At 39.5% G+C, this 23,276-nt stretch overlaps 1 protein-coding gene across 1 annotated transcript in view; it reads right to left on the bottom strand.

Annotated features, from left to right (window-relative positions):
• Positions 1-22,993, bottom strand: part of IRAK3 (interleukin 1 receptor associated kinase 3) — a 61,608-nt gene extending 38,615 nt beyond the window's left edge. Inside the window, exons 1-5 of the mRNA XM_023225145.1 lie at positions 22,440-22,993; positions 8,602-8,784; positions 3,115-3,179; positions 2,434-2,488; positions 1,053-1,204 (exon numbers count right to left, since the gene is read on the bottom strand). Of these exons, the coding sequence (XP_023080913.1) occupies positions 1,053-1,204; positions 2,434-2,488; positions 3,115-3,179; positions 8,602-8,784; positions 22,440-22,572 (588 nt within the window). The 5' untranslated portion in view covers positions 22,573-22,993. The remainder of the gene's footprint in view (positions 1-1,052; positions 1,205-2,433; positions 2,489-3,114; positions 3,180-8,601; positions 8,785-22,439) is intronic.
• Between the last annotated feature and the right edge of the window lie 283 nt (positions 22,994-23,276).

Here is a 23,276-nt window from a genome sequence, read left to right as displayed (position 1 = left end):
CTCTGCTGAAGTACCTCTTTCACAACAGTTTAATCTTTTGTTTACCTGGCTGTTTCCCCAGACAGACTGTGAGCTCCTTGAGGACAGAACTATGCCTTACTCATCTCGACATGCTCAACACCCAGTCCATATAAGAGTTTAGTAAATGTTTACTTATTGTTGACCAGCTATGAAGAAAATGAAGAGCAGCTCTTCTGTGTTTGTGTGTGGACCTATCTCTGACTGACTCCTGAGCTTGATCCTGGAATTCCCTTTCTGCTTCACTGGCTGCAGTCACTCAACTGTCTTCTGACCTCCTACCCTGTTATGTTTGTTTGTTGCTTCTACTTGAAAGCCTCCTCCTTCCACCCTTCTGAGTTGTGATAGAAGACAACTTATAAAGCAGTACCAAATGCCAAACTGTGCCTTAGCCTGTGAAGCTGCCTGGAGAGGACCCAGCTCATCCTAAAAATCTAGGAAAATCGGGGCAGGCTAACACAATCTGACTCGCTTTAGCAAAGTCCCAGGACACTTCTCAGAATTTTTTTTTTTTTTTTTTTTGAGGTGGTGTCTCACTTTATCACTCAGGCTGGAGTGCAGTGGCGTGATCTTGGCTCACTGCAGCCTCTTCTTCCTGGGCTCAAGCAATTCTTCTGCCTCAGCCTCCCGAGTAGCTGGGACTACAGGAGCATACCACCATGTCCAGCTAAGTTGTGTGTTTTTAGTAGAGATGGGGTTTCACCCTGTTGATCAGGCTGGTCTCAAACTCCTGACCTCAAGTGATCCACCCACCTTGGGCTCCCAAAGTACTAGGGTTACAGGCGTGAACCACCACACCCCGCCCGGGAAAGTCTTTCATGCTATACATCTGGGGATGGAAAGCGTTTAACTTCCACATTCTTGCAAAACAGGTCTTTATTTCTTCAGTCACCTGAAATCGTATCTCTTATTTCCACTTATAAAATTTTATGTTCAAATACCCCTTTCAACATCGATGAAAAATGACTTTTTAAAATATGAAAGATGAGCAAATAAATGGAATTGATGTCCTGTGACAGTAATTCCTTCCATACCTGTTTAAATAATTTGACAGCATATGTTAGGTTTTGAATCTCCACTCTGTATACCTCAAAAATCTTTCCTTCTCCAATTAGGAAGTCTTTGTGGAAATTTCTAGTTCCTTCTATGATGTTTTGAAAGCTGATTGAAGATTTAGGCAGTATTCCTTAGGAAGGAAAGTAGGGGGAAGATAAGTTATCTAAGAATGAACATCACCATTATAACCAAAACTTCTATATTAGAAACAATTCAGAGTCCAGTGGAAGGTCAGTAGAGAAAGGTCCAGGAACCAAAGCCGAAGCCCATCATGTGCTCTCTGCACATTTACTTGGATCTAGTTCCCACCATTCCACAGAGCAAAGGGTTAGATTTGTGATTTTACCTCCTCTCAAAAGAGATCAGCCAAAGAGCTTAGTGGAAGAAATTCTTCCAAGATACAATTTCCTGGTCATTAGGTCAATGTGTTGCTGTTGACCCACTGTGAACCTAAAACTACTAAAAAATTATGGAAGTGGAAATATTGACATGAGTAAGCAATATTCTCCAAGCACGACTGATAGAAACATTTTTCATGTGCCAAATCCTCTAACTGCCTAATTTACTTCCTCAGAGTAAATTAGAAAGATGATTCAGCCTTTTAAAACCTCACCCAAAGTGGAGATTGGGAGAAAACATGCAAAGAGTAATCAAATACAAATTGAAAAGGAAAAGTTTGGCTATGTCCTTCAGAACCCAATTTTGGCTATATTTCCATAGCTAATACAAAATCCTCTCTGAAGACACTTAATGTTTGATTTAGACCTTATTGCTAAAGAACCAAAGCCTTATCTAACTTTTCTAATTCTTTTTTCAATGAAAGAAGTATCAGATCTAGTGGCAAAGACTAGTCAACACAGCCTTAAATAGTCTTTAAAATTTATCAGAATGACTCCAGGCGGAACTAAATTATTCTTCCTACTAATAAAGTAGGAAAGTTGATATGGAAAATAACTAGATTTTCATACTGACCTTCAGCATTGCTCTACAATCATCTTGAAAGATTTCTGTAATTGCTGTGAGCATTTCTAAAACTATATAATCTCAACATAATTTTAAAAATGTTTTCCAATGACACACAAACATAGCAAATTTTACTAACAAAAAATGAAAACATACCCCTGTGTGAAGAGACCACAGTTGCATTCTTCATTAGCCAATGGAGCCTTAACATAATAATGTGTCATCTATTAGAACTGTAAGTGTCAATCAAATTGAAATTATTTTAATATCTATGAAATTTTATACTGAATCTGAATTCATATGGTTATTGTGTGTATTGGGTATTTCTCCTTCTTAATTCACTTAAATGAAAGTATGGTTTTAAAAAAATTGTTGGAAAAAGTTGTTTTTTCTTACCTTTTTCATTATGTTCAGGAATAAGAACATTATCCACTGTGACACTGGCTGTTTCCTAAGAGAAGAAATACATACTAAAGTAATTCCATTTCATAAGTCTAGAAAGTACAGAACTTCAACAGAAATCTAAAGCTCCCTGGGGACTCTGCAGTGCAACAGAGTGCAACCTAATTTAAAAGAAAGCTAGCAGAAATCAAAGTTATTTCACTTTATTTAATAGCATTCATTGCCATATTTAAGGCTTTCATACCAACGGTAAAAACTCAAGTTTCAATGCCACAGTCAGTTAAAGTCAATTTTAAATTACTTCTAATGCTATAAAAATGATCACTGCTAGTTTGCTGTAATAAAAACTAACAGTGATATGCAAAACACCAACTAAAAAAGGAAAATTAAAAGCTGAGTTAAGACAAATGTATAAATCACAGCATCCTTAGTAGTTCTCAGTCTCATCTCTGACAGATCACTGAGAAGAGAAAGCTCTTAATTTCTCAAATATTTATAAATCTCTACTTTCCTGAATCCTCAACTAAATAGAGAATAATGAGAGAACCAGGGCACTTCTGATTTTTAAAAAGTGCTGGCAAATCCAGCATTTTTCTGCCTGCTAATTTCATTCCTTTTGCTCAATTATACATACAACAAAGTTCAAGGCTCGTTTTCCATGCACACATACTCTACCTTGAATAATATGTTTGGAAATCCACCTTCCTGATAACCCCTCTCTGAAGGACTCAAGACTGCTCCTGAAAGAGAAATACGGGAAGGTAGATACAAAAACATTCTATGTCCCTAATTTTTTTTCCTTTCTGAGACTCTGAAAATAAATGTCTTGCTAGTCATTGTTGATTTCTAAAGTTTCATTCCCATCGAACACTTACAATAAATTTGTGGAAGTATTATTTGTGAAGTGTTATATTTGTGAAACAGTTTTCTAATTAGCAAATGTTATACAAACATACTTTTGTTCACTTAAAACATAAGTAGTTGCCTTAATCTATTATTAATATAACTTTAAATAATTTAAATAATTAAATAAATAAGTAAGTAATAAATAAGATAAATTATTGTTAGACATTAAAAATATTAAAGTACACAGAAGAAAATTTTTTAAAAAATTGTTATCAGGTTTTTTTCTTGGTTTTTTTTTTTTTTTGAGATGGAGTCTCACTCTTGCCCAGGCTGGAGTCTCACTCTTACAGTGGCATGATCTCGGCTCATTGCAATCTCTGCCTCCTAAGTTCAAGCGATTCTTCTGCCTCAGCCTCCCAAATAGCTGGGATTACAGGCACCCGTCAGCACGCCTAGCTAATTTTTTTTTGTATTTTTAATAGAGATGGGGTTTCACCACGTTGGCCAGGCTAGTCTCGAACTCCTGGCCTCAAGAGATCCGCCTACCTCGGCCTCCCAAAATGCTGGGATTATAGGTATGAGCCAACCACCACGCTGGGTCTTTTTTTTTGAGACAGAGTCTTGCTCTGTCACCCAGGCTGGAGTGCAGTGGTACAATCTTGGCTCACTGCAACCTCTGCCTCCTGGGTTCAAGTGATTCTCCTGCCTCAGCATCCTGAGTAGCTGGGATTACAGGCATGAGCCACAGTGGCCAGCTGTGTTATCAGCATTTTTGCACATATATTTTTAAATGTTACAATTATGATATTATATCTTCCTGGGTTCATTTTTTTTTTTATATCATCTTGTGCCATAAAGTATTGGAGGTGGTGTGTGTGTGTGTGTGTGTGTGTGTATCAATCACAAATACTTACCACCCCAAATGTCGACTATAACTTCTATTTGGTAGAGTGCTGTCTGGACTGAGGTAATTTATGTAGCTTCCTACAACAGATTAAAACCTTGCCATATTTTGCTGTCATTTCTAACATTTTGTCTCAGACTAGAAAACTTTCATTTTATATTCTAGCTTTCTTCTTTCTAGATTATCTTCTAGTGTTTCTTAAATTATTTTGCTTAGAAAACCCTCAAGAAATCATAACCAATTAATAACAAATTTCCTTGATAACACTATAAACCAGCTAGATTTAAGAGACATCTATAGAACATTCCATCCAAAACCAAAACATACACATATTTCTCAAGTGTACATTGAACATTTTCCAGAACAGACCTGACCTTAGGCAATTAAATGAACTTCAAATACATGTGTAAGGATTAAAATCACACAAAGTCTATTTTCTGATCACATTGAAATGAAAGCAGAAATCAGCAGCAGAAGGAAATTTGGGAAATTCACAAGTATCTGGAAATTAAACAACAAAATCGTAAATAACCAATGAGTTACAAAAGAAGTCATGACAGAAATTAGAAAATACCTTGAGATGAATGAAAATGAAAACACAACATATCAAAAGTTATGAGATGCAGCAAAAGCCATGCTTAGAGGGAAATTTATAGCTGCAAATGCCTACCTTAAAAAAAGAAGAAAGGCATCAAATCAGTAAACTGAACTTTCACATTAAGGAACTAGAAAAAGAAGCACAACCTAAACTGAAGCAAGCAAAAGGAAGGAAATAATTTAGATTAGAAATACATGAAATAGCTGATTTTTTTTTTTTTTTTTTTTTTTTTTTTTTTTTTGGAGATGGAGTCTCACTCTGTCAACCAGGCTGGAGTGAGGAGTGAAGTGGCGCGATCTTGGCTCACTGCAATCTCCACCTCCGGGGTTCAAACAATTCTCCTGCCTCCGCCTCCTGAGTAGCTGGGACTACAGGTGCACGCTGCCATGCCGGCTAACTTTTTTGTATTTTAGTAGAGACGGGGTTTCACCGTTTTGCCCAAGCTGGTCTCGAACTCCTCAGCTCAGGCAATCTGCCCGCCTTAGCCTCCTAAAGTGCTAGGATTACAGGCGGGAGCTACCTCACCTGGCCAAAATAGAGGATTTTTTAAAAAGAAAAATCAATAGAACCAAAATAATTTCTTTGAAAAGATCAATAAAATTGACAATCTTTTAGCTTAACTGACCAAGAAAGACACTCAAATTACTAAAATCAAGGAAAAAAGAGGGGATGTCAACACTGACCTCACAGAAATAAATAGAATTATAAAGGAATATTATGAACAATGATATGCCAAAAATTAGATAACTTAGATGACATGGACAGATTTCTAGGAAGACACAAACTATTGAAACTAACTCAAGTAAAAATAAACAATATACATGGACTCATAACAAGAGTTTGAGCTAGTACTTTAAAACTTCCCACAAAGAAAAGCCGAGGCTTAGATAGCTTCACAGGTGAATTCTACCAAACATTTAAAGAAGATTAACACCAGTCCTTCACAAATTCTTCCAGAATAGAAAAGGATAGACCAATTCCCAAATCATTCTATGAGACCAGTATTATTCTGATACCAATGCCAAATAAAGACATTACAAGAAAACAACAGACCAATACCTCTTACAAATATAGATGCAAAAATCCTCAACAAAATACTGGCGAACTGAATCCAGAAGCATGTAAGGATTAGATACAATGACCAAATGGGATGTATCCCAGGAATCCAAGATTTGTTTAATGTCTGAAAATCAATCAATGTAATACACCACATTAGCAGAATGAAGGACAAAAAACACGTGTTCATTTCAATAGATGACAAAAAAGCATCTGACAAAATCCAACACCCTATCACGATAAAAGCCCTACTAACAGAAGAAAATGTCCTCAATATGATAAGGGCCATCTATAAAAAACCGACAGTTAACATCACTAACTGTGAAAGACTGAATGTTTTCCCCTTAAGATCAGGAACGAGGTAAGGATGTCTGGTCTTGCCGCTTCTACTCAACATGCTAAAGTTTCTAGCCAGGGCAACTAGGCAAGAAGAAAAAATAACAAACATACTGAATTTCTGTAGAAAAAAGTGTGAAATCTGGGGGCTGTAGGGGCACTAAAAGTCATTATTCTTTTGCTGTTTGTGAAAAGAGAGATAATACTTCATTGTCATATAAAATGGAAAACTGAAAATGGCTCTCTTAAGAAGCCAGTAGAAAGCTGTGAATTTTGTGTCAAAACTGGAAAACAATTGCTGATCATTGAAATATAAATGCAAAAAGTGATACATAAGGATATGCATGCCAGAAATATAATAACAAAAAATAGAGATTCTAGTTTCTTGAGCAATTTTGGTATGTCCTGAGATCTGACAGAATGCTTTACTGATGTGAAGAAACCACTGAGCAGCAGCAACCTGAATTGTAGGCACAGTACCTGAGGAAATCAAAGGCCCATTTTTATAAGACTGGGAAAATCCAAATCTACAAAGTGATGCCTGGAAGTTGGAATATAAAAGCCCCAAATTCCTCTAAAATAAAATAAGTTCCACAAAACAGAAGAAAATTGCAAGGAAAGGTGGGCAATAACTGATTATTTAGATAACTGATAAATCTGTCCATGGTAGCAGCACAGAAAGACTAAATGGTTTTATGCATCTTCAGTTAGGAGCTCCAACTCCTAATTTAGTGAGTAGCCATGATAGGAAACCCCTGTTGAGCAAGCTACACTTACGCTTCCAACAAATCATTACATCTCACTTATAACAACTACATAATTAACTTTTTCAAAATTGTTACTTAATTTGAAACACCAACTCAATCAATTACAATTAAATAATGCTATTTTCTTTAGTAAAGAAGTAAGGTGCTATCCTCCTCTTCACTTCAGATTTGCCTATCTCTTTGTACTAGGGTAGTAAAGTCTTTTTACCAATCAGCTAATCTCACATCCAAAAAAGAAAAATAAATGTTGTATGTGCAACAGACTAAGCGTCAACCAAGAATGTGGAATTTTTGTCTGCTTAACAGTCCAAATTATTCTCTGTTGCATAAATAAACAACAGAGAGAGTGAAAATATACTCTAAAATTTATTCCAGAACACTGAACGCTGCCGTATAAAACATACCTGGGTGTCCTATTAAAGTGGCATAAGTTTGTATTATGAACAACAAGCCATGTGGGTGGTTTCAGTGGCTGAGAAAGGCTCAGATAATGGAAAAGGCATTGTATTTACAGTTCCCAGGGACTCACTGAATTTCACTTGCTCAGTCAACTTCACAGTGAAATATTCTGCTGCACTAAACTAAGTGAAGAAACAATGTGCAAAAGACAAAAGGGATTAGCCAAGTTATATGAATAATACCATGGTGGAAGTCTATTAGGAACTAATACCCCATTAATAGGAAAGATCAAGATAAAAGTCAATATGAAGCTACAGTTTTCTTGTACAAACCTCTCAGGATTCCTTGTGTGTGTGTGTGCAAGGGCTCATGCGCACTAAATATATTACCAAAGAACATGTGTGCAAATACACAAAACTAAAAATGTGATCTATGAAAAGAGCCAAAGAACAAAGATGTTGATTCAAAAAGAGTTTCCAATCTAAGAGCCTTGGATCTATAACATAAGCCCCAAGATCATTATTGTTGAAATGAATACAGCTGAGTGGAACAAACAGAACAGGTAACGTTAGATTATTTCACTGACAAAGAATACATGGAGAAAACTTCATGAGCTTTATTGATCAGGTTGTTCTAAATATAAGGCATGATACAGCATCAGAAATAGAGAAGATAAACAAAGGGAAGAATTAGGCTACTGTGGAATGGGTAGTAACAAGTAAGACAGGGTTAAACGCTGTGGTGTAAAAACAGCAGTGAAGATAAAAGAAACATCCCAAGATTATTCTGGAGGTAGGTGCAATATAAAATATTAAATATAGGGGGAAAATACAATTATATTTTTAACTTGTAATATATAGTAAAACAAAGAATAGCATGATCTGTATCTCAAATACTGTGATTCCAATTACGTTTACGACTCAAAGAGTTTCAGAGTTTTTGACAACGAGCTCATTCTATTAACTGCGAAAAATGAAACATTTTAAAAAGTGTAGTTTGTAAGTAAAAGTAAGTTAAAAAAACAAAACAAAACTATAAAGTAGTAGAAAGAAATATGTTGTATAAGTTAGGTGATAAGGGAAGAAAGTGTCACAAGAAAATGTGAAGCTGGAAAGTCCCTTCCAGAGAAAAGCCACAGGTAAGGAAACACTGACACACAGCATGAGTCAATGTCTTGGATAAAATGCAATATTCAAATTTACAAACTACAGTTCCTACTACAGATTAAGAGCCACATTATAAGAATCAGCATTTACCATGGTTTGTAATTAAATGAATAGCTCGACGATGCCCCATCTCCTGGAGGACCTGTAGAAGGTCACCGATGGTCTTGTTTTTCTGTGCCCAGGACCAAAGTAATTCTCTTGTTCCACTTTTACCTTGGTCTACATACTTTTCAATATGACGAACATCCAGCCAGCTGCTTGAAAGTCTCTCTGCTGTGGAAATTGCAATATAAACAAAGAATTGTTTACTGTACTTTTATTGAAATACTTGTTTTTGTGTACCTCATGTTTATTTCCTCTTATTTATAACTTTAACTTTCCTCTTATTTATAACTTTTATTTTGAACTAATTTGGCATATACTCACCTGCCTTCTGCTAATGTTGACATCTTACTAACCACAATACAAAGATCAGAATCAGTGATAACTGCAAACCTTATTCTAATTTCACTAGCTTTTCCACTAATGCCCATAATCTGTTCTAAGATCCTATCCAGTTTTCCATATTGTTTAATTGTTCCTTCTCCTTAATCTCCTCCAATCTATGATGGTCCCTCAGTCTTTCCTTGTCTTTCAGGACAGTGAAATGATATTATCCTTCTCAGTGCATCATATCAAGAGGTTTAAGATAGTGATGTCTTATCAATAATAATGTTTATTTTGATCACTTAGTGAAGGGAGTGTCTGCAGAGTTTATCTACCATAAAATTATCTTTCCCTTTGTAATTAATAAACATTTAGGAGGAGATACTTTGAGATTATGGAAATACTCTGCTTCTCCTCAGATTTGGGCCACTAATATTTGCATCCACCAGTGGATCTTATTTATCACAATTACTACTACAGTATTCGCTTAACGGTGATTTTTCTATTTTCCCTTTTTCCTTCATAAACTCTTTGGTAAGAAACAGCTGTCCCTTCTCCTATGTTTATTTATGTATTTATCCAGTTGTTTATTTATATCTATGGGCTCATGGATATTTATTTTATCCCACAGGTTAAAATCCAGTACTATCATTAATAATTTTGTTGCTAAAATTATTCTAGCTTTGTCCATTTAGGTTGGCTCTTGTGTTCTTTTTTGTTTTTCTGGTTTTTTAAAATGTTATTATTATTATCATTATTATTATTATTATTATTATTATTATTATTATTATTATTATTATTTTGAGACAAGATCTCACTCTGTCACGCAGGTTGGAGTGCAGTGGGGCAATCTCAGCTCACTGCAGCCTCGATCTCCCATGCTCAAGCAATCCTCCCACCTCAACCTCCCAAGTAGCTGCAACTACAGGTGTGCACCGCACCACCATGCCCAGCAAATTTTTGTATTTGTGTGGGTTGTTTTTTCTTTTTTGGTAGAGATGGGGTTTTGACACATTGCCCCAGCTGGTCTCAAACTCCTAGGATCAAGCTCCAGCAATCTGCCTGCCTTGGCCTTCCAAAGTGCTAGGATTACATGTATGAACTACCGCGGCAGGCCTCGTGTGTTCTTTTGACAAGTCCTATCTTTTTGTGAGTATCTCCTCATTTTCTGGCTCTACAAGGTGATCCAGGCTCATTTTGTATTTCCCCTTTCCTGGACTGGAATTATTTGCCTAATGATCTCTGGTCTCTATTGGACAATGGTGTATAGAAGCTCAATCCCGGTGCTAGCATTGTTCATTGTGGCCAAGGTTCCATTGCTTCTAGGCCCTCCAAGAACACAGAGCAAAGAAATATAGGTATGTACACTCATCCGAGGATCTCTATTCCTCTATCTGTATGTGCATATATTAAATACCAAGAATTTATTCTGATGCTTCGGATTTTAATCCAACATCACAGGGTATATTTCAGTCCTTCCTCATTTGTAACTTTATTCTTGAACAATAATATTATTGATAATATATTTACTTATTTGTTTAATTCTACAATGCACATAAAGTACTTTCAGAATTGCCAACCCATACCCTTGTGAGAAACACATTAGCAAAATTAGAACACAATAGTTCTTTCTGTCCTTAGCATAAGCACATCCAGTTAAGATGTTGTGTTCCAAACTTACTTAGATTAATTCTTTTCTTCTTCACCCCTTCAGTGTGGTTATTATTCACTTGTAATACAGCTAGATTCAATTGTTGAAGGTTTGAGAAATGGTGTTTTGTTCCTCCCGTCTTCCCCTTGAACACTTTTGAGCAATTAAAAGCTAGTATCTGGGTAAAATCAGGGAAATGTTTTACTAGGATACTAGGCTTTAAATAATTCAATTAAAGTTTGGCATAAACATCTTAAAACTGTGCAGAAGGTGTATGAGTTTTTGTGGTGCCCTGATTTAACAGGATTCTTCAAGTGAAAATTTATATTGCCTTTCTGCACAACTTCCAAATTTTAAAGTGTACTTTGAGGCAAAGCGGAGAGAAAGAAAGCAAATGACAGAAAAGGTGGTCTTGTTCCTATGATAATATTTACAACCTGGAATATTCAGCACTAAAATTAACAATGTGTTTTTGGGTTACTGGTGGTGATGGCAGCATCCTTTCATAACTTTACCTTCCAGAGAAGCTAAAAAATTTAGAATCCTGGATGCAAGTCTGTAGATCAAATCCCACTGTTATCTGAGGGTGGTCATGGGAGACCCCTGACATGCCACCATAACTGGCTTTAGGAGATCAGCACCCTTTCATCCTGCTATATTACCAATATGTGGAAGCTGCCCTCCAGCAGGAACCAGTGTGACCTCATAGGAGATAGGACTCCCCTCTCCACCAAGGAGATACTTCAAAGGCAGATGTGCTTTTAAAAGGCAATAGTTGTTCAGATCTCAGAAGAATGATAAGTCTTGTGAAACTTTCTTCTGTTAAAAGTCTGTTTTGGGACCAGGCATGGTGGCTCACACCGGTAATTCCAGCACTTTGGGAGGCTGAGACAGGAGGATCACTTGAGGTCAGGAGTTTGAGACCTGCCTGGCCAACATGGTGAAACCCCATCTCGACTGAAAAAATACAAAAATTAGCCAGGTGTGATGGCTACACAGGAGGGTGAGGTGGGAGAATCACTTGAACCCAGGAGGTGGAGGTTGCAGTGAGCTGAAATCACGCCATTGCACTCCAGCCTAGGCAACAGAGTGAGACTCCGTTTATACACACACATATAAACACACATACACACACACACACAAAGTCTATTTTAGAGTCCAAAGGTCATTCATTTCTTAGGGAGTTGCTACACCAGTTATATTTGAAATCAAGCCAGCAGAAAGGCAGATATCTTCTGCCTTAATATCGCATTCCCCCTGCCCAATTTTTGGTTCTACAAGCCTTTGCTGGAATATTCAATTTACCTCAACTTTACACTTCCACTGAGGCTATGAGTAAATCCTGAAAGTTGAAAGGTTCCACAATATGAAACCATTACTGGCCCTCTTTTTATGAGCTAAAAATTGACATGGTAGACATTCCTAGTGCCACCAATACTTCCAACCCTCTATCCCATCATAGAGGATTCCATTTCCCTGCCCTTTCAGATTAGGCACGCCTCTGTGTCTCTTCCAGCCAGAAACACTGAAGAACCAGGGCACAATTCACCACATGTTGATAGGGGGCTGCCTCAAGACTAAAGCAGCCTGAAATGCTGAGCCACCACATGGAGGAGAGCTTGCTGGACTCTCAGTGCTCTTCCTGGGAGCAAAAAGTAAACCTCTGCTATGTTAAACCACTGAGATTTTTGGTGCTGCTTGTTACTGCAGCATAACTTAGTCTATCCTGACTGATATACACAAGGTCATATCTTGAATTTTGTTACTCTGTTACAACTTGTACCAGAACAGAGTTAAAGAGAGTGGCAGCCTTTGCAAATTACATATTAAACAATGGAAGATAGAGTTGAGACATTCTATTTGAATGCATGGTTAGGCTGTAAGGAAAGAAAAATAGCTAGAATAAAATGTCTGACATAATTGAGTTAGAATGTCTTTGCCCTTCCTCCATATTTCAAGTTCTGGCAAGAATATATTCATTCCTCATCTCCTTGAAGAGATGATATTTCACAAAGAGGCAAAGACTATCCACATGCCAATATATGTTTTAGATAGCTTATCATTTTTAAAAGGAAGCCTTAAAAAGCAAAAATATTAGCCAAATGTTATAATGTTATTTTAATGTATTTCTTTCTGATGAGGTAATCTGCCTATTTCGTTGAGGCACATTTTTTATAAACACGTTATTTAGCTATTTCTAAAAGCTCTTAAGAGAAATACTGCTAATCAGTGTAGTTTAAACACTTGTTGAGTATCTGTTATGTGTCAGCAATACAGTAATTGCATGCACCAAGCGTGGGTTGAGTATGAAGACAGGCCTCTACCTAAAGATGAGAACAGCAGGGAAGCCTTTCTGGAGGGGTGGCTTCTGAAGCCTGAGCCATGCCATGTCTAAAACTGAGTACTTCTAAAGAGAGGCCAATTCTTGAAGTATTGGATAGGGTACACTATCCTGGGGAGGAAAAAAATAATTACTAGAGTTTCAGATTGAAAACAAGACAAATGAATGAGTCTGAGCCCCACAGACTATCCTGCTTTCCAAGAAAAAAAGTTCTTAGTCAAAACAAAGCGTTCCTGTGGGCCTCTGGGAGAGTACAGGAATGTATGTATTTATTGGTGGCACTGCCATCGACCTGTGACACAACTCCAGGCAAAACATAGCCTCACTGAACAACCTCAAACTTCTTCACAAATGTCCTTGTAGTCCCACCTAAAACATATAATAAATCTTCTTGCTCTTCCCTGGCCTGTTAATTAATTATAGCACCTCTAATCTTTAAAACACTTCCCACTCTCAAAATGAACATTCCAACAAGAGAACTCTAAATATCAAATTTCAGCAAAGGGAAAATTTAGGTTTCTATGTTTTCTATTAGAAAAGTAATCAAGGCTGGGTGCAGTGGCTCACGCCTGTAAACCCAGCACTTTGGGAGGCCAAGGCAAGAGAATCGCTTGAGCCCAGGAGTTTAAGACAGGTCTGGGCAACATGGCAAAATCCCATCTCTACAAAAAATTTAAAAATTAGCCAGGCTTGGTGGTGTGCATGCATCTGTAGTCCTAACTACTCGGGTGGCTGAGGTGGGAGGATAGCTTGAGCCCAGCAGGTTGAAGCTACCTTCAATTGCTCACAATTGCCACAGAAGGAAAGGCACAGTTTATAGCTGTAAAAGAAATCCACAGTTAACATTTCAAGTCCCAGGGAATGTCAGCTTTTCATTCCATACTTTCCATAAATTCCATTCTTTCTTTTTTGTTTTGTTTTGCTTTTAATTCCTCGATTACCCTTGTAAAAGTGCAGCAGGCCATGACTCTGTGCTGTCCCGTGCTGTGACTTGGCTGAGAAAATGCTAATATCAGATGCTCTCCCTTAAGCACATTTCTGAGATTCAGCTGGAATATGAATGAACAGATGCCAAATGAGCTGGGGTTTTAAGTTCTCTAAATTGACCAGGGGCGTATAGTTATGAGTTTGCACCAAATCTAAGGAAAGCTAGATTAGTCAAAGGCATTTTTTCTAATAGCAGAAGTTCATGGTAAAAAACTGATCCAGACTGCCTGCATGTATGGATTGCTTCTGGAGGAAGTGAAATATGTTTTCTCTTTTTCCAACTGGTGATTCACACTGTAACCTTAATAGCTTTTCTCTAATGATGATGCATTCTGAATAGAAACATCGCTAAAGAGTATTATTAGCATCCATAAAATGCATACTTCATTTAGATCCAATTCTATAAAATAGCTCCAATCTGATACAACAGGAATGCAAACGCTCGACATGTTAATTACATTCTTCAATATTCATCATTTTTTCCAACTCTCCATTACTTGTCCCCTTTCAGAATATAGGACTTTGTTTACTCACAGTACATATAAAATAAAAATACAGAGAAAAGTTCTCAATGACTAATTGTGTTGATAAAGTTAAAAGCATTCTAAACTGAAAATACAAATTAAGAAAACCATGCTGTTAGTTAAGCATTGTTGAAAACCATTTTTTGGAACACAAATCTTTTGTTGAAAGTCATATTGGAGTCACATAAGCCAAAAATTCAACCTAAGAAGTTCAGAAATCACATGCTCAAAGGTCCTTGAAGGCTGTTTTAAGAGTGCAGGACTGTCTAAGTAGTGTTAACCTTTGGGGTTTTCAGTTGCAGAAATCACGTCTCCATATGCAAATATATCTCTGAAGGGGTTTTTTCAAATAACGCAACACATCCATATTTGGAATCTTTGTATTTGCATACAACCACATGCCAAAACCCCTGTAAAATTAAGACTCCATTCTCACAAAGCTTGTTTTTAGATACTGTAATGGAAAAAGGAAAGATGTCTCTTTCTTTCTACAAAGCATGCAAAAAATTAGACAATTTTTTAAAGAACTGTTAAGGTTAAAGATATTTTAATTCCAAAAAAGTAAAACAAAAGTCAAAATTATAAGTTAGATCTGTTCTTCATACCAGACTGTAAGCATTAACACTCACTAGTTAATATATTTTAGAAGAAATAGTTCTTATTCATACTTAAGTTGATGTGTATGTTTTATCCCATGCCTGAGTAGGACTCATAACTGGGGAGGGCTGTGTGCGATTTCTCAGGTGCCCCTCTGTCTGTTCTGCTCTCTTAATCCTAGACACAGGTAGGAACCTAACATTAACTACCTCTGGGAGAGAATTCACCCTCAACACCAAGGTTTCAGTCAGAAGCTATGTAATTTCATTCCCAGGTGAATATCAATACTATTTCCCCACACATTCTTCCCTTGTTAAACTTTTATAGGTCTGTTGCCTACAGTAAATTGGAAAATTCTTACCAGCAGGGACTAGGACATTGTATTTACAGTGCTTTGTCAAAGATTCTGCTCAACAAGGTTTTGGATGTTTAATAGACATTTACTGATTCATTAATTTATTCAAAACATATATATTTAGTGAGTGCCTGCTCTGTGCCAAGTATAATTTTCGATGCTAAGAGAGTCAGCAGGAAACAAAGGAAGGAAATAGCCCTGCCTCCTTGAAACTTATTTCTAGATGAAGAATAAACAAATAAACATATATATGTTTACATATGTATATAGTTTATTTTATATATACATAGAGATACTTACATACATGAAGTATGTAAGAGGTGATAAATGATATAGAAAAAAATAAACTGGAGAAGAGGCATAAGGGAGTGTTGGGGGGTGTCAATTTTAAAAGAGTGGTCACGGCCAGGCATGGTGACTCACACCTGTAATCCCAGCACCACCTAAGGCCAGAAGTTTGAGACCAGCCTGGCCCACATGGTTAACCCCGTCTCTGCTAAAAATACAAAAAATTAGCCGGGCGTGGTTGTAGGTGCCTGTAATCCCACTCGAGAGGCTGAGGCAGGAGAACCACTTGAACCCAGGAGGTGGAGGTTGCAGTGAGCCAAGATTGCGCCATCGCACTCCAGGCTGTGCAACAAAAGCAAAACTCCATCTCAAAAAACAAAACAAAACAAAAAAGTGGTCAGAGTAGGTAATAGTTAAACAAAAACACGAAGGAAGTGAAGAAGCAAGCCTACAGGGTTACTGGCAGGAAAAATGTTCCTTGAGTGTTCAAGGAACAAGAAGGCTAATGTGGTTGGAGTCAAGCAAACAAGAGGGAGAAGAAAGTGAGAAAAGCCATGCAGAACTTCAGGGTTTGCTCTGAGTGGCCTGGGAAGCCACCGGAGGGTTCTGAATAGGGCAATGATAGCATATGCTTTACGTGCATCACGGGCTCGCCGACTACTGGGCTGAAAAGACACTCGAGGAAGTCAAGGCCAGTAGCAGGGAGTCCGAGCCCAGTCAGTCAACTGCTAAAATAGTAGAGGTGGGAACTGATGGTGGTTGGTGCCAAGATGGCTGTGGTGGCAGTGGTAAGAAGTGGTCAGATTATTAGACAGATCCTGAAGGCACAGTCAGCAGCATCATTTACTGAGAGATAGGATGTGGTTTGTGAGTGAAAGTGACAAGTCACAAAAGGCTAATATTTTTGGCCTGAACAAATGAAGAATGGAGCAGCCATTACTGAAATGGGAAAATTTGGGGAGGGCTAGGGGGAACATTTCTGAGCTGTTAAGTTGGAGATGTCTGTCAAATAGGCAAATAGATGAATGAAGATGACATTCTACAGGGAGACTTGGGCTAGCTAGCAATTTGGGAGTTAATATATAGATGGAATTTATGTGAATTTGCAGATAAACAGAAGAGACAAGGTCCATGGACTAAGCCCAGGGGCACTCTAAGACATCAAGATAAATCTATAAGAAGAGAAGACATTAAGGAGCATGTAATTTTTATTATTACTATTATTTTTTTTCTGAGAGGAGTCTCGCTCTGTCGCCCAGGCTGGAGTACAGTGGTATGATCCCGGCTCACTGAAACCTTGGCTTCCCAGGTTCAAGGGTTTCTCCTGCCTCAGCCTCCCAAGTAGCTGGGATTACAGGCGCCTGCCACCAGGCCTGGCTAATTTTTTGCATTTTTAGTAGAGACGGGGTTTCACCATGCTGTCCAGGCTGGTCTTGAACTCCTGACCTCAAGCAATCCTCCCGCCTTGGCCTCCCAAAGTGCTGGGATTACAGGCGTGAACCACCGCACCCAGCAGGGGCATGATTACAGGCGTGAACCACCGCATTCAGCCTGGGCAACAAGAGCGAAACTCCATCTCAAAAAATAATAACATTAAAAAAGTCTATTTAAAATTTAGAAAGAAAAGGAAAAAAGTGCTTCAAGAAGAAAGGAGAAAGGAGTGATCAACTATATCAAATAAGATCAAAACTTTGAACCAACCATTGAATTTAGCTGTGGTGACTTGGGATGAGAGGAATTTCAATGGAGCAGTGGGAGGTGAAGCCCTGATTGGAGGGGTTCAAGGAAGAATGGAGGACCTGGAGTATAAATAGCCCTTTTGAGAAATTTTACCATAAAGAGGAACAGAGCAGTGGGGTGTTAGCTTAGAGGAGAAGTGAGAGCTAGACATAGCATTGTCTAGCTAACATGTGAGAGAAATAACACAGTGGTCAAAAGACCAGGCTTACCTGGGAGCGGTGGCTCACATCGGTAATCCCAGCACTCTGGGAGGCTAAAGCATGAGGATTGCTAGAGCCTAGGAGTTTGAGACCAGCCTGACCCCATCTGTACAAAAAGATTTGCCAGGTATGGTAGCACATGCCTGCAGTCCCAGCTATTTGGGAGTCTGAGGTGGGAACGATCACTTGAGCCTGGGAGGTTGAGGCTGCAGTGAGTTGTGACTGTGCCACCGCACTTCACCCTGGATGACAGAGTGAGATCCTGTTTCCAAAACAACAACAGCAACACACACAAAAAAGCAGGCTCTACTGCATATGGTGACTTCCTTCCAAAAAGTAAGAAACAGAAAGAGGAGGAAGTGAAGTAATTTTACAGGGCAGATATCTGACAGACGCCACCTCAGCCATGGTTAACATAAGCAGTGATAACTCCTGTAAACAGTATTGACCCTGGATACAGGTTGGTACTCTATGGTTTTCCTCCCCCAAATCCAAAACCTCAGTCTGATCATGAGAAAAACATCAGACAAATCGCAGTTGACGAACAGTCTACAAAATAGTGGATAAGTTCCAACCAATATTCCTCAAAACTGTCAAAGTCATCAAAAACGAGGAAAGTCTGAGAAACCATCACAACAGCCAAGAGGAGCCAGAAGATACAACAACTAAATGTAATATGGTATCCTGAATGGGATCCTGGAACAGAGAAAGGACATCAAGTAAAAGCGAAGGAAGTCTGAATAAAGCATGGACTTTAGTTAATAATAATGTGTCAATATTGTATTGTAATGAATGTAGCACACTCATGCAAGATGTTAATAATGGGAAACTGGATGCAGAGTGTGTGAAGGACGCAGCGTATCCGGGAACTCTTCCTACTATCTTCTAAACTTTTCCATAAATGTAAAACTGTTCGTAAAAAAACACATCTAGGCCAGGCGCAGTGGCTCACGCCTGTAACCCCAGCACTTTAGGAGGCCAAGGCGGACAGATCACCTAAGGTCGGGAGTTCTAGACCAGCCTGACCAACATGAAGAAACCCTGTCTCTACTAAAAATACAAAAAAAAATTTTTTTTTAAAATTAAGCCAGGCATGGTGGTGCATGCCTTTAATCCCGGGAGGGTGCATGCCTTTTAGTCGGGAGGCTGAGATAGGAGAATCACTTGAACCCGGGAGGCGGAGGTTGCGGTAAGCTGAGATTGCGCCATTGCACTCCAGCCTGGGCAACAAGAGCAAAACTCCATCTCAAAAAATAATAATAATAGCATAAAAAAACACATCTATTTAAAATTTTGAAAGAAAAGAAAAAAAACATAGACTATCATAGACTATGCAGTCTCATCATCTGGTTAGAATCTTAGTGTGCCATTTAGAAGACTGTGACTCAAGGCAAGTTACTTAAATTCTCTGAGAATCAGTTCCCCTATCTATAAAATGGAAATAGGAAGAGTGTCTACCTCATAGAATTGTTATGATAAGTAAATGAGATAATCCATGTAAAATGCTTATCATACTGGCCAATAGCAAGCCTTGATAGGAGGTAGCTTTATTGTTATTACTACTATTATTTTGAATCTTTATTGAATATACAGATGCACACTTAATGTGATTTTACATTTAATTTTTAAAGTAATTATTAATAATTTATATAATAATAACCCTTTCCTTTCTTGAGAGGAAGAAAATTGAATACAGCCTATTATAAATCATCTGCAAAAAGCATTTCTCAGTGCATCATAAGTGTTGAGAGGTTTTATGGTGTCAGCTGCTCCAAACAATTTAATTTAAATACCAATCTATGGTAATGTAATCAGATGAGTTGTCTCCAGAGTTTCTATATGTACTACGTTATCATGTCTGTAATGTAAACAACATTTTTCATTTGGGCTTTTGGGCTCTTGCTTTCACTAAAAGCCATAAAGTCATCAATGATAACCAGAGAATATGTTACCTTGTTATTACATTATTTTTAATAACAATACTTGACAAAAGTGATTTGAAGAGTAATATGTAGAATATGTTTAAAAATAAAAGTAATTAAATGAAGTAATGAAAGAATGTAGTAAAATAACTGTTATATGAAGACACTATTAAAAAAGAGAATTTGGCCTAAGCAATAGGTTCCCAATCAGGTTGTGCATCAGACTCACTCCTGGGATATGACAAAAAATGAAAGAAGCTGGACCCTCAACCCAGACTTACTGAATCAGCAGCTCTAGGAGTGAGACCTGCATCTGTGTATTTAAAAGACTGCATAGATGATTTTGTGAATGATTGGCTTACCTTATCCTGCACACACTGATCATATCATATAGGCTGCTATATGAGCTGCCTTGGTAAACATAGCCTGATACTCACCGTCATCAAGAATCATGATCAGCTCGAGAGAGCTTTACTTAGTATATTACAGTTGTTTTCTACATTTAAGCTTGGGCTGTCAGTTGTCCTGAGCATACAAGGGACTGCCTCTTTGATTCAGTCCTCCATCAGTCTCCTTCCCCTCTCGAAGGTCAAGTTTTCCCTCCCTGCACCTCTTCCCCTCTTTCTCCCTTCACTGTGCCCACAGGACAACTCAGCATGTTTAGTACAGGCAGTTCCCTCAACACCCTGAACTGAGCTAGCCTTGCCTTCTTGCTGAGCCAACAGCTTGTGCAGCACCTGGTCAGGGCCAGCTCAATAGTCCAGGCAGTCAGTAGGCATGACCACCTGCACAATGAATTACAGCTGAAGTATCATGGAGTAAACATTTTAGACCCTTTCCCTATGAGAGAATGAATACACAAACGGACAATGGCCAGCTTATATATAAAAATAGAACTCTGCAGACAATGTGCATCAACCAACCTACCATCTACAGTATCTAACAAGTTAAACTATCAGCAACTGGGTTAAACTGTAGCAACCAGCCCAGGCAGCCAAACAAGAAACCCTGTAGCAACCTGCCCCAAATGGCCAGGACTTGAATAATTACTGACAGCTTCCTCAATTTTTGCTCCTACTTCTATCTTAGGGCCAACCAGAGAAAGTCAATTATATACCCCTAAACAAACACACAGAATACCCCCCTTTTAGGTAGCTCAGCTACAGCTTCCCTGTATCAATAGCCTCCAATCAGGACATAACTGCAGCCTTCTTCTCCCACCCTCCTCCATCCTCTGCCTGCTTTTGAGTTTCTGCCAAACACAAGTAATGGTGGCTGGCTCCCTTGCTTTGAAAAATTAGCTTTTGTTTGTTCTCATTTGGGTGGTCCTCATTTATTTTCACCACTAGGGAAATGGGGCTACATGCTTGAAATGGATCACTGAATTGTTCTTTGACGCCAGAAATGTCTGTACTTTAGGGAGGCTGTTAGATGTGGCCAAAAAGAGCACAGCAGTAAGGGAAGAAGTGTAGAGTGGCTGGGTTAAGGACATAAGCCTTGGATCCAGACTGCCATGGTTCAGATCCTGGCTCTTCCACTTCGAGCTGGTGAACCTGAACAAGTTACTTAACCAATTTGTACCACAGTTTCCTGACCTGTTAAAAAACACTGGCAATGATAATGGCTCACAGAGTAATTGGAGGGGTTATATGAGACAAGCCATGTAAAGCATGAATATCTGGATTTCAATGCTATCAACAGAGAGAGAGAATAATCTCCCTCACTAATTTATGATACCCACCTGGCCCCATTCACCAACATTAAACTGGACTAAAAACACTTTTCTTTCACAGTCAGTAACTCTAGGAAATCCAGGGGTATAAATACTGCCCACGCCAAAATCCATCTCAAAAAGATCTGATGGGGAAGTGACCTTATCCCTCAAAATCCCTCATATGCACACTGGAAGTCTCTGTTTTCTATAAATCAGACTTTTTTTTGGGGGGGGGGGATAACTTAAAATTACAGAGCTTAAAATATATAAACATTTTTTGTATAACTAGAAGCCCATTGCTACAATTCAAAGACTGTGAACATACTGTTCATCAGTAACAAAGAGAACTCTCCTTTTAGGTCTTCTGCTAGACCTGGTAAGAAAAATCCCACTTCAGACCATTAAAGCTAAGTTATTTTGACATAATCATGATTCTTTTCAATAAACATTCAACATGACATTGTGGAATATCAAATCTAACCAAAAATGCCTATACTTAACAAAACAAAGATTTTTGTCTGAACTATCTCTGGCTACACTCAATACTTCCAACAGGCAGTTACTCAACTTTCCAATGTCTGCATAAAATACAGTTCTGAAGCCAATTTTTTAGACTAAAATAAAAAGCCACTCTTTAGCATAAACCTTCATTCAACGAAATTGGTTAAATAAGATTTAATTAAGAAAACTAGGAGCCACGTACATTGAAAATCGTATTTTACTTTAGCATTTCACTTGGAATTAAGTTGGGGCTTAGGCATGCATTGAAAACACCAAAGGATAAATATCTCAAAGTTCTAAAAATGTCCTAATACGAAAATGATGATTTCGCAAGGGCCAGAAGACATCACACATTGCGAACCCAGTGAGGGTAGCACTGCGGTCGAACAGAAGATGCTTTCACGCGGGTTATCCGTCTTTCCCAGGCCTCGGTTCCCTTGACATTGCTGCGATACCCAAAATTCTTTGAAACAGAGAAGGGAGGGCTGGCTTCTGGGTCCCAAGGAGTCTCTGCGTCCTCCCTGGGAAAGGAAGGGGCCGGCTACCCGGCGGGAACTTCCCGGAGGCCGCGCCAGCCCCGCGAGCGACCCCAGCCGTGCAGGGCGACGCGGAGCGGACGCCGAGCTGGCCCCGCGGCGCGCTTCGCTCCCCCGCCGCCCCCGGCCGGTCCCGGACGACTCACCCAGGCCGCGCCAGCCCAGCGCGCCGTCGCAGCTGTCCAGGACTGCGCACAGCTGCCCCAGCAGCGCCGGCGGCAGGTCGAACAGCAGGGTGTGCGCCGACAGCGCGCCGCGGGCCCCGCAGTTCCCCGCCATGGCTCGGTGGCCCGAGCCCCGGGAACGAGGCGGAGCCCAGGCCCCTGCAGGCCCGCGACAGGCCGTTACACAACCGCGGAAATCCTGCTTCCACGACGGCGGCAGAGCCCTAGGAACACGCCGTTCCCCGGCCCCGGCAGGGGCGGTGCCCACGTGACGCAAGGCGCGCCTCGCCCGGGATGCCCCTGCGGCCGCTTGGCCTGGCCTGGGGGGTTACCCTACCCGGGTTCTCCCTTCGCTGGCTTTGCGCCCCTTCACACCTCTGCGGTGGGGATGGAGCTGCCGAGACAAGCAGAGTGAGAACTGGAGAAAGCCCAGAGCTCAGAGCTCCCGGGGGCCCACCGTGCCCCATGGCTAGGCGGTCTCCTGGTGTGGATAGCTAGAGATGTCATCACTTCTTTAAAAAGTTTGTTTTTGAAAGTTTCTCCCTTCCTTCTTTCCTTCCTTTCTTTCTTTATTTTGAGTCAGGTTCTTGCTGTGTCGCCCAGGCTAGAGAGCAGTGGCTATATCTCAGCTCGCTGGAGCCTCCACCTCCTGGGCTTAAGCGATCCTCCCACCTCAGCCTCTGGAGTAGCTGAAACCACAGGCGCGCGCCACCACCCCCAGTTAATTATTTTTTCTTTCTTCGTAGAGAGGGAGTCTCGCTATGTTGCTCAGGCTGGCTTCAAACTCCTGGCCTCAAGCGATCCTCCCACCTCCGACTT

This window comes from Piliocolobus tephrosceles, chromosome 10, assembly GCF_002776525.5.
Source record: "Piliocolobus tephrosceles isolate RC106 chromosome 10, ASM277652v3, whole genome shotgun sequence".
Taxonomy (NCBI): Eukaryota; Metazoa; Chordata; class Mammalia; order Primates; family Cercopithecidae; genus Piliocolobus; species Piliocolobus tephrosceles.
Note: the sequence above shows the minus strand (reverse complement) of the source record. Positions and strands in the feature narration are given on the sequence as shown.